At 40.8% G+C, this 14,016-nt stretch overlaps 1 protein-coding gene across 3 annotated transcripts in view; it reads right to left on the bottom strand.

Moving 5' to 3' along the window:
• Positions 1-14,016, bottom strand: part of CCDC178 (coiled-coil domain containing 178) — a 1,259,352-nt gene that overhangs the window by 52,219 nt on the left and 1,193,117 nt on the right. For 2 of the 3 annotated variants that reach the window (XM_078685671.1, XM_078685672.1), the window contains exon 21: positions 4,402-4,536. The exons of the other annotated variant lie outside the window; for it this stretch is intronic. In XM_078685671.1, coding sequence (XP_078541797.1) covers positions 4,429-4,536 — 108 coding nt within the window. In that variant the 3' untranslated portion in view covers positions 4,402-4,428. Of the gene's footprint in view, positions 1-4,401; positions 4,537-14,016 lie in introns of those variants that run through there. 3 annotated transcript variants of the gene reach the window in all.

Here is a 14,016-nt window from a genome sequence, read left to right as displayed (position 1 = left end):
AAGCAGTGACAAAGCTATTACAGGTACGGGACGTGCCCATGACGAAACTCTGAGGGTGAATGAGCCTAACCCTAGCAGGGCGGGGATGCTCAGTGACGGCTCACTAGTTGGGGCCGATATTCGCACTTTGGCACAAACGAAAACCCTAGGACGGGAGGTTAATGGAAATATCAAAATCCTCTCTTGGAATCTGGCTGCGATAAAAAATAAATTATCCTGCCCAGACTGGGGCTCGTTTGTTGATAAGTGTGATGTCTGTTTAATGCAGGAGACGTGGGCCCTGGAAGAAACTCAGAGGAAAGGCTTTGCCACTTTTAGCATCTTGGCCACAAAGAAGGGCAGGGGCCTTAGCATCTGGGTGGGTACCCACCTAGGTGCCAGAGCAGAGCAGCTGCCAACAAACTCTTTGGATATACAATGTGTACTATTGACATTACAAGATAACATGCAAATTGCCCTGTTCAATATATATTCAAGACCAACGCAGTGTGGACAGGAATCTGGAACAGTAGATCAATTAAAGGTGTTTATTGCAACTCTTGACCCGGCGGTTATACTAATAATAGTGGGCGATTTTAATTGCCAGTTTGATCCCCTTATCAAAGCAAGCTCAGATGGTATAGACGATGAGGACCAGTATTGGCTTATCCCGGTGCCCCAGATCCCACCATTTAGAGCATGGACGCCGCTGGTCCTCCAAATAAACTCGCTAACCCTATCATTCTCTCTGAGGGCATGCAATGGGAGGACAGAATCGGATAGACCTGGCAGTGCCACCTTCAATAGAGAAGGGCAAAATTCGATTATAGATTTTATTCTGGTTAAATCCAGAACATGGGATAGGGTTCTGGATTTCCAGATCGACCCAAGGATGGATAATGACCACAACGCCCTAGTTATGATACTAAAACCAGGGAGTTGGGGCCTGTCCAACCCTGTACCGATGCCCACTTTAACACAACATCCTCTCTTGCTAACTTACAACAGGCGGAGAGTGAAATGGCCTCATATACAGGGTTCCCCAACCAAATGAGCTCATATATACCAGCAGGCTGTGCCATGTCTAAGAGAAATGGGTGAGGTTGGTTCAAGGACTACGAAAACAGGGCTGGATGATAGGCCTGTACAAATACACAAAGAGTTGACCTCTGAACTGCAACATGTGTTTTACCGGGAAGGAAATAAAAAGGTGAAACCGGTCCCAGTTCATCCTTGGTACAACGCCAACTGCCGCAAAGCCAAACTAGATTTGTTAAATGCTGTGAAGGCAAAGGATAAGCCTTGGGTCAAGCAATGTCGGCTTAACTATAAGCAGGTTATCAAATTAGAAAAGCAAAATTTGGAAGCCAATAGATGGGATGACCTCAGAATTGCACTTAAGTGCAAGGATTTGAAATCTTTCTGGGCAATAGCTAGTTCTGGGGGAAGGGAGGCAAGACCAGCAACAGAACCTAATATAGCACCTGCAGCTTGGGAAGCCCATTTTGGTGCCTTGTATTCTCACTCGGGCGATGACGATCCATCAACTTCAACCACAGAGCTCCTCCATGAGCATCGATTGGAGGGGGTTTGCGAGATTACACCCCATGAAGTTGAACTCGCCATCGCAAAACGAGTACCTAATAAGGCGCCTGGCTTAGACAAGCTCCCAGGGGACTTATATAGATCAGAGCCAAAAATGTGGGCACCATATTTAGGTGTCCTGTTCAATGCTATTTTACTAGGCATGGACCTGCCGGAGACCTGGCGAGGAACAGAGATAGTCCCAATCCATAAAAAAGGCTGCCCTCTTTTACCGTCTAATTACAGACCTATTAGCCTGATAGACAACTCTCAAAAACTGATGGGGCGGATTATCTTAGATAGAATACAGGCCTGCATCGAGGAAAATGAGATCTTGAGTCCCTTCCAGGCTGGGTTCAGGAACAGCACATCAACTACTGACCAGATATTCAGACTTCAGGTCCTGTTTTGGAAAACGGTGATAGTGGAGGGTGGAAGCCTCTAACTCATCTTTGTGGACCTGAGGTCTGCATTTGATCTGGTCCCTACGGAAAAACTGTGGAGGGTTTTGTTTGATCTGGGAATCCCATCCTATCTTTTGGATGTGTTAATAAGGCTCCATACAGAAACCTATGCTCAAGTTAGGTGCGGGAAGCACGGAGATCTGTCAGCACGCTTCCCGGGTAAACAGGGGGTGCACCAGGGATGTGTTCTGGCACCCACCCTGTTCTGTCTATATATTAATGGGCTAATAGACCACCTACTTGGAGTTAAGGATACTGATGCCCCCAGGGTAGCTTCAGGTTGGGTGCCCGCGTTGATGTTCGCGGACGACACTTTATTGTTGTCCAAGATGTCAACGGGCATCCAACGTACCCTGGACGGCTTCCCCAACTTCTGTGCTCTTAGAGGCCTGGAGATAAATTTAACTAAGACTAAATTTATGATTTTTAATCCACCCAGGCAGACCCACCCCAATCCACTTTTGTACGGTACTCCTCTGGAGAGAGTGAAGACCTTTGAGTATCTTGGCATTACCCTCACAGAACATCTGGAATGGGATACTCAGCTAGCTAAGGCTGCGCTAAAGTTAACTCGAAAGGTGGGAGGGATACTAAAAATGCACAGTGTGCGAGTTTAAGCCAGCTGCCCCTGTCAGTGAAATTTATAAAGTACAGGCTAGAGCGGCCACTTTGTATGGGGTGGAACTCTGGGGGCATCAAAAGCCCACAAACCTTAGTAAGGTAGAGCATACTTTTATGAGGAACATGTTGGGACTTCCGGCCAGTACTCCGTTGGTGCCACTTCGGATGGACCTGGGGTTACTCGCTATTGAGGAGGAAGTGGCATTATGACCACTTACGTACTGGAAAAGATTATGGTCAATTCCCGAACTAGCCTCTTATAAAAATTAATTCCAGGAGGTTTGGGCTTTATCGAAATCCAAGAAAATCCCGTGGTTAACACATATCAAGACATTTAAAAACAGTGGGCCTGTGTTTTTGGAAAAAGACTCTATTAAAGTCCAGAGTCAAGGATTGGAAAATACCAATGTCTGCACAGAACCTGCTTTCATTCAGGTCTTAAAACCAATAGCCACTCTATAGCATGTAGAAAGACTTATATAAATTGAATCTGAGAGATCTGGTGGCTCCTCCGGGGTTCTTTACCGTGCACCTTTACTGATATCAGCCATTGAGCAAAAGTACTTTGACCTTTTTATGGTTTTTTATTGTTTTTATTCTAGAGTGTAACCCCTAGTGGGAGGTATTTTAATAAATTTTTGTTATCACTTTCAATTCTTCTGGTGTGCTTACCTGCTTTACCTGTTTAGAAATAGATGTCTATTTTGCATCAAAGTATATCATTTTCACTTGGGATGGTGTTTGTTATATAAGTCTTTCTACATGCTATAGAGTGGCTATTGGTTTTAAGACCTGAATGAAAGCAGGTTCTGTGCAGACATTGGTATTTTCCAATCCTTGACTCTGGACTTTAATAGAGTCTTTTTCCAAAAACACAGGCCCACTGTTTTTAAATGTATTATAATCCCCCAACCTGTGTGCAAAGTAAACCAGGGGAACCTTCCGCTTTACTTTTTGATGTAACACATATCAAGGCAATCTGTAGTAGGATTGGTCTACCCGAGCTTTGGGAAACACCGGATGTAGCCTGCCCAGCAATAACCAGGGCCGATTTGGTTTGCCATTATAGGCACTATAATCTATCGTCTCTCCTAACTAGTTCAACAGCCGGTAGATTGACAGTTGAGTTTCTTCAAGTAAAAGAAGATTATAAAAAGGAAGACTTCCTAGACGTGATTTATCCAGCACTGGCAAGGAAACTTTACATGCAATTCAGGATGGGCAGTCTTCCGCTTATGTCGTTTACAAGCAAATGGGACAGCAAAAAAAAACACTGAGTGTCCAGCATGTAAGCACAACCTTGAAAATGAAATTCACGTCTTTTTCTTCTGCCCTGTTTACCTGGTTGCACGCAAACACTGGCTGATGCCTATTTGTAGAATCCTAGGTTTTAGGGGTTGTTCAGAGGCTTTTAGAGTACTAAGGTATGACACCCATCCCCCCATCGTTTTTGCCGTTTCCCGTTTCTTGAATGGGATGTGGCACAAACGTAGAAGCTTCCTACCGAAATAACCTGACAAATGGCATAGAGGCACCAAATGTAAAGACTCCTGTCGATAACTATATAGAATGATGGATACATAAGAGGAATTGTTCTTAACCTTGTGAGTAATGTGTATATAAATGATCGTTATTGTTCCTGTATTGTTTTATCTTATTTATTGATTTTATAGTGGTGTTGTACATATTTTATCTTGTACTTTTATGGTCGATGTGACCGAAATAAACTTATCGATTGATTTTAAAAATAGTGCTGGTATTTAACTTTTTAAAACTATTTTCATAAAAATAAAATGTAACGAGAAGAACCAAGAAAGAGCAATAACTGGTTGACGTTCTTTACACCAGCAGGACTCAGCTGAACATGAACAGTCTTCTGACGAAGAACCTGCAATGAACATAACAAGTATATATTGGGATTTTTTCTCTATTATATCTGGTAAATCAAAGACCACAAATAAAGTGATGAGCTACAGCATATGTGAGAAGACATTATCTCAAGTCATAGCAAAAATTATCCATGTGGTACAATAAGCATGTTGTACAATTTGAAAACATAGGAAAAGGAACAACTTAGAATTCCATAGAGGAAAAAAAGATGAGAGATGATCAGTCTCAAGTCCTCAAGCTCCTACTCCTAAAAACAAAGGGGCATATTATCAAGTAAGGGTGTTACATTATCGCCGCTTTTATAGGCAGGAAACTGCCGATAAAGCGGCAATAATGGGTTTGATAATATGCTCTATGAATTCCAATCGAAGCCCATGTTAGATGTGAAGACATCTAACATTGGCTTCGATTGGAATTCATAGAGCATATTATCAAGCCCATTATCGCCGCTTTATCGGCAGTTCCCTGCCGATAAAAGCGGCGATAATGTAACGCCCTTACTTGATAATATGCCCCAAAGTTCTAGCTTAAGTGGTAAGAAACAGTGAAACGTCACCACAACTAAATGCTTTGCTACCTTCTGCATGAACTGTAACACCATTGTAACAGCTGAGGTACAGTCTCTAAATATAATGTAGCAGAATTTGAAAAACCATACTGGTTAATTTTGCTCCTTTTTTATTGCAACAGGTCAAGCACCCTGAAACAATGTAAACAAAGAAAAATTTATTAGTATTTCATTTTGAATATTAGGCAATCAAACCAAGATACAATGGTGAAGTGGAGAAGGGACTTCTTAGGTGCAACTTAAGACTGCTGGTATTATAGTACCTCTGTTTAGTTTTTATCTGTACTAACATAATGTAGTTCTGTAAAGTTTTATAAATTCCTTTCCCTCAGTTAAAAAGAGTCTTTCATTTCTAACAACTTGCTGAAAACAATGTCCCTAATAGGTGAAATAATGTCTAAGAAACGTATAATTCATATACATTTAAAAAAATAGGACAATTAGTCTGGATTCGAATCACATTTCTACATCAGTGCACTCTGTCAATCTTCTTTCACAACTTTAATATGTTGTGTAGTGTTTAGAGGGTATATTAACCCCTTCATTAAATATGTTTGTTATACTTGTGAAACTTGATTTTGTAATGAAAATTTGTCCAGCTACAAAATGTTGTAATTTCAGTTTCTATTTAATACTATCCACTCTATATCATTGTAGCATGATTATGACATATTTCTCATATATTGTGAGTAATACCATACACCTAATTTCTAATCTGCAGTTTGAACAGATCATATCTTGACGAGAGTTCTTGGTTAAATTTTCAAAGGCCACAGCTTTACAATCTGGTAATGTCAAACAGAGAAATAGTCGCAAATTAATTGCAGTGCTAGAGGTGAATTCACAATGCTCACAGTTATGGTTCCATTTATAAGGTAAACCAAATAACTCTTTGATATTAACATCTTCTTTGTCCAACAGTCCTAACATTATCAATCACAATTCTTGAGCAGCCTGCTAAACATTTTGAGAAAACACTATTAATTCTCTACACTACTCTACCTTTTAGACATTTCCGTCACTCTGTTTGTGGCAACTTGCCTGCTTTCACTCTATATGAACTATAGCATAAAATGGTACTATACTGTGTGTACGTATTCACTCAAACATTTTAAAACATTTGGGGCCCGATGTAGGTAGGAATCATTTACCGATTTTTAATTACCGAATTTTACCGATTCGGTAATTAAGAATCGGTAAATATGAAGGGTGGCCATGTAGGTCCATCCAGATGTTTTTTTTACCGAATCGGTAAAATTCTGTGTTCCATTCATTCCTATGGGCTTTGAAGCCTATAGGAATGAATGGGGCATTACCGGTCGGTATTTACCGAATCGGTAAATACCGATTTTGACAAGGGTGCAGGGGGTGTCACTTTGACACCCTCTAGCACCCCCAAAAAAGGTTCGGGCCATGTGGCAGGCATACCTGCCCTAAGGGCAGGTCTGCCTGTCATATGGCACAGGTGTGCATGCGCACATGTGCATGCACACCTGAATCGGTATTTTAACATCAAATTGAATTTGATGCTAAAATACCGAATCGGTAAGGCTTGTGGGACTCAGAAGAGTCCCACCTACATACCAAATTTACCTAATCGGTAGAAATACCGATTCGGTATTTTACAGAATCGGTAAATTTACCGATCGGTAAATTTACCGATTCTGTAAAATATGTGTCCCTACATACCAAAGCTCAAATACCGGTCGGTAACGGCCGAAAATACCGATTTTCGGCCGTTACCGACCGACCTACATCGGGCCTTAAGTGTTTCTAGGATGGCAACCAGTAGTACCTTATTATGCACAGCTCTACCAGGAATGTTATTATCAGCAAATTTATTGTAACAGTACTTATATATAACTTGCTGTGTAGACAAGATAAAGTTCCTCTACAAATAAGTACACATTAAACTTTCTTCAGTTATCATTATTTTCTTATTCAGTTTTAAAATACAAGTCAACAGTCCGAGTTTCAATCTTGCAGAGAGTGTGCTCACAACATATACAAACATACTCTGGTTTTTCAGAGCAGATTGTGGTACATTTTCTACTCTCTTCTTAAAAGCAATCAACTATAATACCTATGTCATGTTCTGCAACTCTTCATGATATCAACTCTTCATTTTCTGTAGAGTCCTGTTCTGCACAAAAGAACAAACCTTTTCTACCTCTACCACAGAAGCATACAAAAGTGCTTTATTCTTTTCTCCTAAACATGAAGCAGGAATGTTAACATATTGGAAACTCAAATGTAGAGTTCACATTGTTGAGAGGCATACTGCTTACATCCTGAAATAATGAATATGCTTTGGCACACTTTCTTTGATAAAGAAGGTAGTGCGTGTCCATCAAAATTTGCTTTCTAACCTAGTACCGATCCCATCCTTATAAAGTACTTTTTTTTGCTTTAAAGTTTGCTTTGGAAAGATATGTAGAAATGTTCTTACTATATCAATGGATTGTTGTTGAATACTACAACCACTATGACAATTCTATTCATATACATGGCCTGGCTATGCCTTACCTGCACCTATTCTGCAGTAACTTGCTCTACATTTCGCTAATGGAGTGCCAATTTTCATTCTATAAAATCGTTCTCTTTTATCAATAGCATCAACTAATGTGTTATCCTGGAGATAGTTTTTTGCATTAAAGAAAGGGTCTATAGTAGAAGTATGTATGCATTCTCCACTAAAAACTGAACAAAAATTAATTCTATTGACTAATCTGTCCTTCTCTGAGTATAACTCCCTGGGTGCTTCCATATATGCATAGTTACTGCCGGCGTGTTTGGATGCGTATATTGCTACAGTCTGGGTTTTTGAATGAGTGCATGAGTAGTGCCCGAATCACCAGATAAGTGCATGACTAATGCCTCAATGATTAAATATATGCATAAATTGTCGTTGGATGATTACATTAGTACAACTGTAGTGCCCAGATGATTGCAGGAGTACATACATAGTACATAGCTGATCCATGTTTGTTTATGAGCATGCATAGCACCTTGCAGATGGGATTAGTGCATGAGTACTGTTTCAGTGATTGCATTAGTGCATGGCTGCTACCCATGTGTTTCTAGTTAAGTGAGTGGGTAGTGCCTGGGTGATTAGATAAGAACATCAGAAGTGCCTGGGTGATTGTATGAGTGAAAAGGTGGTACTTGAGTGATAGGATGACTGTGTGGGTACTGCCTGAGTGATTGTATAAGGGCATGCCTAGTGCCAGGGTGTTTGCATGAGTGCCTGAGTAGTACCTGGGTTACTGGATGTGTACATAGGTGTCCTGGTAATTGTGTATGACTGCATTAGTTATACTCAGATAATTAGATCAGTGCATAGGAACTGCCTGGTTATTTAGATGAGTACATGACTTGTGTTTGGGTGATAGCATGACTGCATTTGCAGTCCTGAGTAATTGGATGAGTACATAAGTAGTTCCTGGGTGACTGGATAAGTGAATGGGTAGAGCTTGGGTGATTGAATGACTGTATGGGTAGTGCCTGTGTGATTGTATGACTGCATGAGTACTGCATGGGTAACTGTATGACTGCATGAGTTGCACTTGGATATTTAGATTAGTGCATAGGAAGTGCCAGGGTAATTAGATGAGTACATGACTAGTGTGTGGGTGATAGCATGACTGCATGTATAAGGCTGAGTAATTGGATGAGTGCATAAGCAGTGCCTGGGTGATTGGATGTGTGCATGGGTAGTGCTTGGGGGACTGGATAAGTGCATGGGTAGTGCTTGGGTGATAGAATTACTGTATGGGTAGTGACAGAGTGATCAAGTGAGTGCATGGTTAGCACCTGGGTGATTGGATGAGTGCATAAGTGGTGCCTGGCTATTTGTATGACTGCATGTGTAGTCCCTGTCGAATTGGAGGAGTCCATGAGTAGTGCCTGGATATTTGTATGACTGCATAGGTAATGCCTGGCTGATAGGATGAGTCCATGGCTACTGCCTTCGTAATTGTATGACTGCATGGGAACTGCCTGGGTGATTGGAGTACTGCATGGGTAGTGAATGGATGATTGGATGACTGCATGGGTTGTCCTTGCATGTTTGAATGACTTCATAGGTACAGCCTTGGTGATTGTATAAGTGAATGGGTAATGCTTGAGTGATTGGATGAATTCAAGGGTAGTGCCTGCGTAGCTCAATGACTACATAATTAGTGCCAGCTTGATTGCAAGAGTGCATACGTAGTGCTTGGGTTATTAAATAAGTGTGTAGACAGTGCATGGGTAATTAGATGAATGGGTGAGTAGTGGCTGCGTGATTGGATGAGTGCCAGAGTAGTGCCTGGTTTACAGCTAAAGTACCTCCATTGCTGTTAGATATGTAATAGTTGTGACTATATCTATGACTCATTGATTAAACCCACTTTAGTGTATCTATCCTTTTATAGAGCTATGTGTGAGTGAAGTCTAGATATCACACTTGATATATAATTGGATACATGGCTATTTAGGAGCATACATTGCTTTCTTTCTCAGCGTGCACATGCATCAGTAACTTTCTAAAACTAGAACAACAATTCTCACAGTTTCCAAGCACAAAACCTTTTCTTAATAGCATACCTACATCATTTCTCAAATATTTCTTCGGTCTTTAAAACATATGTTCAGCATTTCTCAAAGAAAAGTTACACACCAAGTGAAGCTAGCATAAGAACTCTCAAGAGACATTCTGCACTATTAACTCTCCTCAATTTTAAGCACTGCAAGTTTAAAGAAATGCACCACCCTCACCATATACATGACATTTTTAACAGCCTTAAAGAACATGGATCACCATGTAAACATATATGTGATTTCATAATAGATAAACACCTTCAGGCCATCTTTCCAAAAATACATACTTCTCTAAATTTTTTACAAAACTCAAGTGTCTCATCGTACATATAACTATCTGCAACCAGAAAAACCAAACCTCACCATCAAAACCTATGCAAGCCAGTCATATAAGTTAAAAACCACATAGACAAACACCTCCTAATACATACCTAACAAGTATTACTACTTTGTAATTCATATACAGGCACAGCACATTTTATCTTTTATTCATCACTACATGACTCCTGTTTAATAATGTGACTAAAAGTACTACAATTTCCAGAATGCAAATAACATTGATCTGTCTGTTCTAGACATGATGCTTAGATATTTAAATATTGTCGTTTTTGAATGCACTGCTCCTGGTAACTTTCGACAGTACTAACATCTTAAACACATACCTTCTGCCAGCTACAGTACATCTGATATATTGTTTTCATATCACTGATACTGGTTTTTGTCAAACTCCCATATACATCTCCATTTCTAATATACATTTTTAAAATAATTAAAACATTATATACATACCAGTGAACTGAGTTTGTAGATTGTTCTTTGAGCTCTTTCTGAATAGTTTTACACTGTTAAGATTTGCAAGAACTAAGCACAAGAATTGTACACCACTCTCATACAAAACAACTATAAAAGGGCAACCTCTTCAACTTTTCACTCCATGATCATGAGGAAGATAAGAAATGAAATCCTATCTTTCATTGTAGACTACTCTAGCTCCACGTGTGAATGATCAGCATCTGTTAACCCTTTCCCTCTCTTTCAAAACAAGGTTCCTATCTCCGCGTGTTTCTGATCATCGCGGAGTAGTCTCAAAAAAAGGGAGTCCACACCTATATCTAGCTTCAGTTTTTTTTATTTTAAGTACACCACAACAGTTTATTAAATAGTCCTCAATTTATATTTAAAGTTTACCATTACTTAAATTGTGTCATAACTCGTCAACATTTAAAAAAATGATCTGTCTCTTTAATACCCTTCCCCCACAAAACACTCTTAGCTCTGTGTCTATAGCAACACAGTGAAGCCAGTTTAGAAGGAACACGCTACTTCCAAATGAGATACACCAGGTATGGTTTATTCCACTGTTTCAAAAACATATCAATGTCTGTATTACCTTCAGTGGCGGTTCCTCCATGGGGACGTTTGGGCGGCGCCCCCCCTGCTTTCTCGCCGTGCGAGAAGGCAGAAACAAATGGTAGTTATTGCCGTAATAACTACCATTTGTGATTTGTTTCTGCCTTCTCGCACGGCGAGAAAGCAGAACTTCCTGGTTTAGAGTGGGTGGTGTGTTACTCGAGGGCAGGGGGGAGTGGCTTACCCACTGTTGTTAATACTGACTGTTTGGGCAGCCTGAGGCCGCCCAAACAGACACTATTAACAACAGTGGGAAAGCCACTCCCCCAAACCACTCCCCCCTGCCCTCGAGTAACGCACCCACTCACTCTCCCTGTTCTCTCTGTATGCTGCAGCAGCAGCATATAGAGAGGAAATGACGTAGCCTGGGGCAGCCGGCCGCACCAAAGAAAAACGCGGCGGTGGAGAGGGAGGCTGCCTGCCGCGCCGCCTTCCTGATGATGTGCTGCAGGACGTTGAAAACGAGGATGGCGGGAGTCATGACGGAGTCTCCGGAGTCCGGACGGTAAGTTTACTTTATTTTATTTAATTACCAGTGTCATGTTGGAGTCGTGCCGTTTTCCAGCAGCTTTCCAAGAGCCAGAGTTTGTCCCTTTTCTGTGTCGGTGGCATTGGCGGGAACTTAGAAGAGGTAAAGCCAGACACCGAGATGGAGGAGGGGGCAGGAGCGGTGCAAGGTGAGGTATTGTGGGTTGGCAAGGCGTATACATCTCTTTTAACTTCTACCGTTTTCCCAAGCTGTTAGATTTCCTTTTTGTGATAGTAAAATGTTCTGATCCAGCAGGCGACATACGTATCTCTAGACTTTCCCTTTTGAAGCTCTAGAATGAAGTTTCGGGACCCTGGGGTAGTGGATGGCTAGTTGGCTATGGGAGCTCTTGGCTTCTCATCATCTACGCAGTAGATTACTGATTACACTAAGATGTCTGTTGTAACAGTAAAATACATTTTTTGTTTCCAAACCCCTCCCGCCTCCCCCTCATCCCCTCAGGTCGTACAAACACTGAACATGGCACTGATGTTGTTTGGTGTTTTGGAAGACTGGTGGCAGAATCACTGCGTGTGTGGTAAACTGTGATACCGGTTGTCGGCCCATGTTTCAGAGGAGATATTTAGCTCTTGAATTGAGTTTATATTTGTATTGTTTGCCCGTCACGCTGTTAATTATGATTTTAGTTGGTGTTAGATTGCTCATGTTTTGAGTAAGACGCTCACTATTTAGCATCAACAGTATTGAAGCACGGACCTTTTGGTCTGTAGAAAGTCATTGAAAAGCTGTTTTTTATTGAGTGAATTTCCCCTGCTATCCTTCATTCCTCACAAGTGTTGTCTTTCTTTTTGGCTAGTGCCTAGACGCCTTCGGGTGGAGCACTTTAAAAATCCTTTATTCATTTCACTTTCATTTCACAGTGCAAGAAATTATACAAAATTCAAAACTCGCTCTTTTATAACTTTCAATCTAACTGTAGTACAATCACACAAATATTTTTGTCACATCGATATGCAGACATTCAGTTTGCCATTAGGCGAATCGACAGACTAATGACTTTGTGTATTGATGCTGGTCGAGTTTAGAAAAACCTACCCAATTCCCAAATTTATTTTAAAAACAAACACGGGGATCAAGAGGTATGCTCTGAACCGGACCTGACGATTTGCTTCTGCTGGCGAGGGGGAGGCTGTGGGGGGAGGCCAGGCCTAATCAGTTTTAGTGCTTTAATATTGATTCCATGCTGAAGGGACTGGCACTGCTGGTGTTACGAGGTCTTTCTCAGAGCCATCACCACTACTGGCCCTCACTGCAGAAGAGGTGCTTGGTCACTGCTTTGCTCCTTAATGTTATCTGTTTTCAACCCCTTCAATCACTATATTTTTAAAACCTGTCAGTAGTTTCTGCCTCACCAGTTTAAACTTTCACCAGCCGCCACTGATTACCTTCCTTTTTTTAAACCACAGCCAATAACAGGACTTATTCCTAATGCATCCACCACACTTCCTAATTTTATTGACTTACATACTGATAGCATCAAATGTAATATATCTTTTTTTTTTAAAGACAACGCCTTCATTTAAATGGTTATTCATTTGGAAAACTGCCTAATTCAGCTCCAGCCTTCTCCTGACTGCTATTGCTCCTTCACTTCAAAATGCTTAAAGTGTGCATTCTTCGCCAGAGCTATACCTATTGAGCTAAAAAGGCTGCCAAAAAGATATATAAAGAGGGCTTGGGTTTGCCAAATGTGGAGATTACTTGGTTTGGCCAGAGAAGTTTCATCAGTTGCTGCCTTTGGTTAAAACAGTTGTGGATAGTTGAGCTACTCACCTGATGATTGTGCACTGTGGTGGCAATGACCTAGGTACATTGACTGGGATAGGGCTGGAAATCCTAATAAAGGATACCTTTGAAGAACTAAATTCGCTTTTTCGTCACACTGACTTGATGTACTCTAATATATGCCAAAGACAGAAATGGAAATGGTCAAATCAATCCTCTCCACAGATCGACAAAGCAAGGAAACATGTTAATAAAACTGTTTCTGCTTTCCTCAGAATCTATAACAAGGGCTCTATCTACAACAACAATCTGCGTGGAATATAAAGAGGTGATGGGGTTCACTTTACAGACAAAGGGAACAGGGTGTTTCTACGCAACCTGTAACTCTGCATACAGTCTTATATGTAGCTGTCTTATAAACACTCTCAACACAAAGGCTCTTGTCAGTTGTTAATATTCTTGTAAAATTATAATTTTTGTGATTTTGTTGGAATTCTTGACGTCACAATCATCGTAATCACGTCGCAAAATCGCAAAACAAAACCAGACATTCAACGACCACCAGCACATCCAAAAATGTTTACTTAAAATTAATCCCGCCCATTTCAATACACACATTACTAACTCAAAGAACATGTTTGTAC

This window comes from Lissotriton helveticus, chromosome 4_1, assembly GCF_964261635.1.
Source record: "Lissotriton helveticus chromosome 4_1, aLisHel1.1, whole genome shotgun sequence".
Classification (NCBI taxonomy): Eukaryota; Metazoa; Chordata; class Amphibia; order Caudata; family Salamandridae; genus Lissotriton; species Lissotriton helveticus.
Note: the sequence above shows the minus strand (reverse complement) of the source record. Positions and strands in the feature narration are given on the sequence as shown.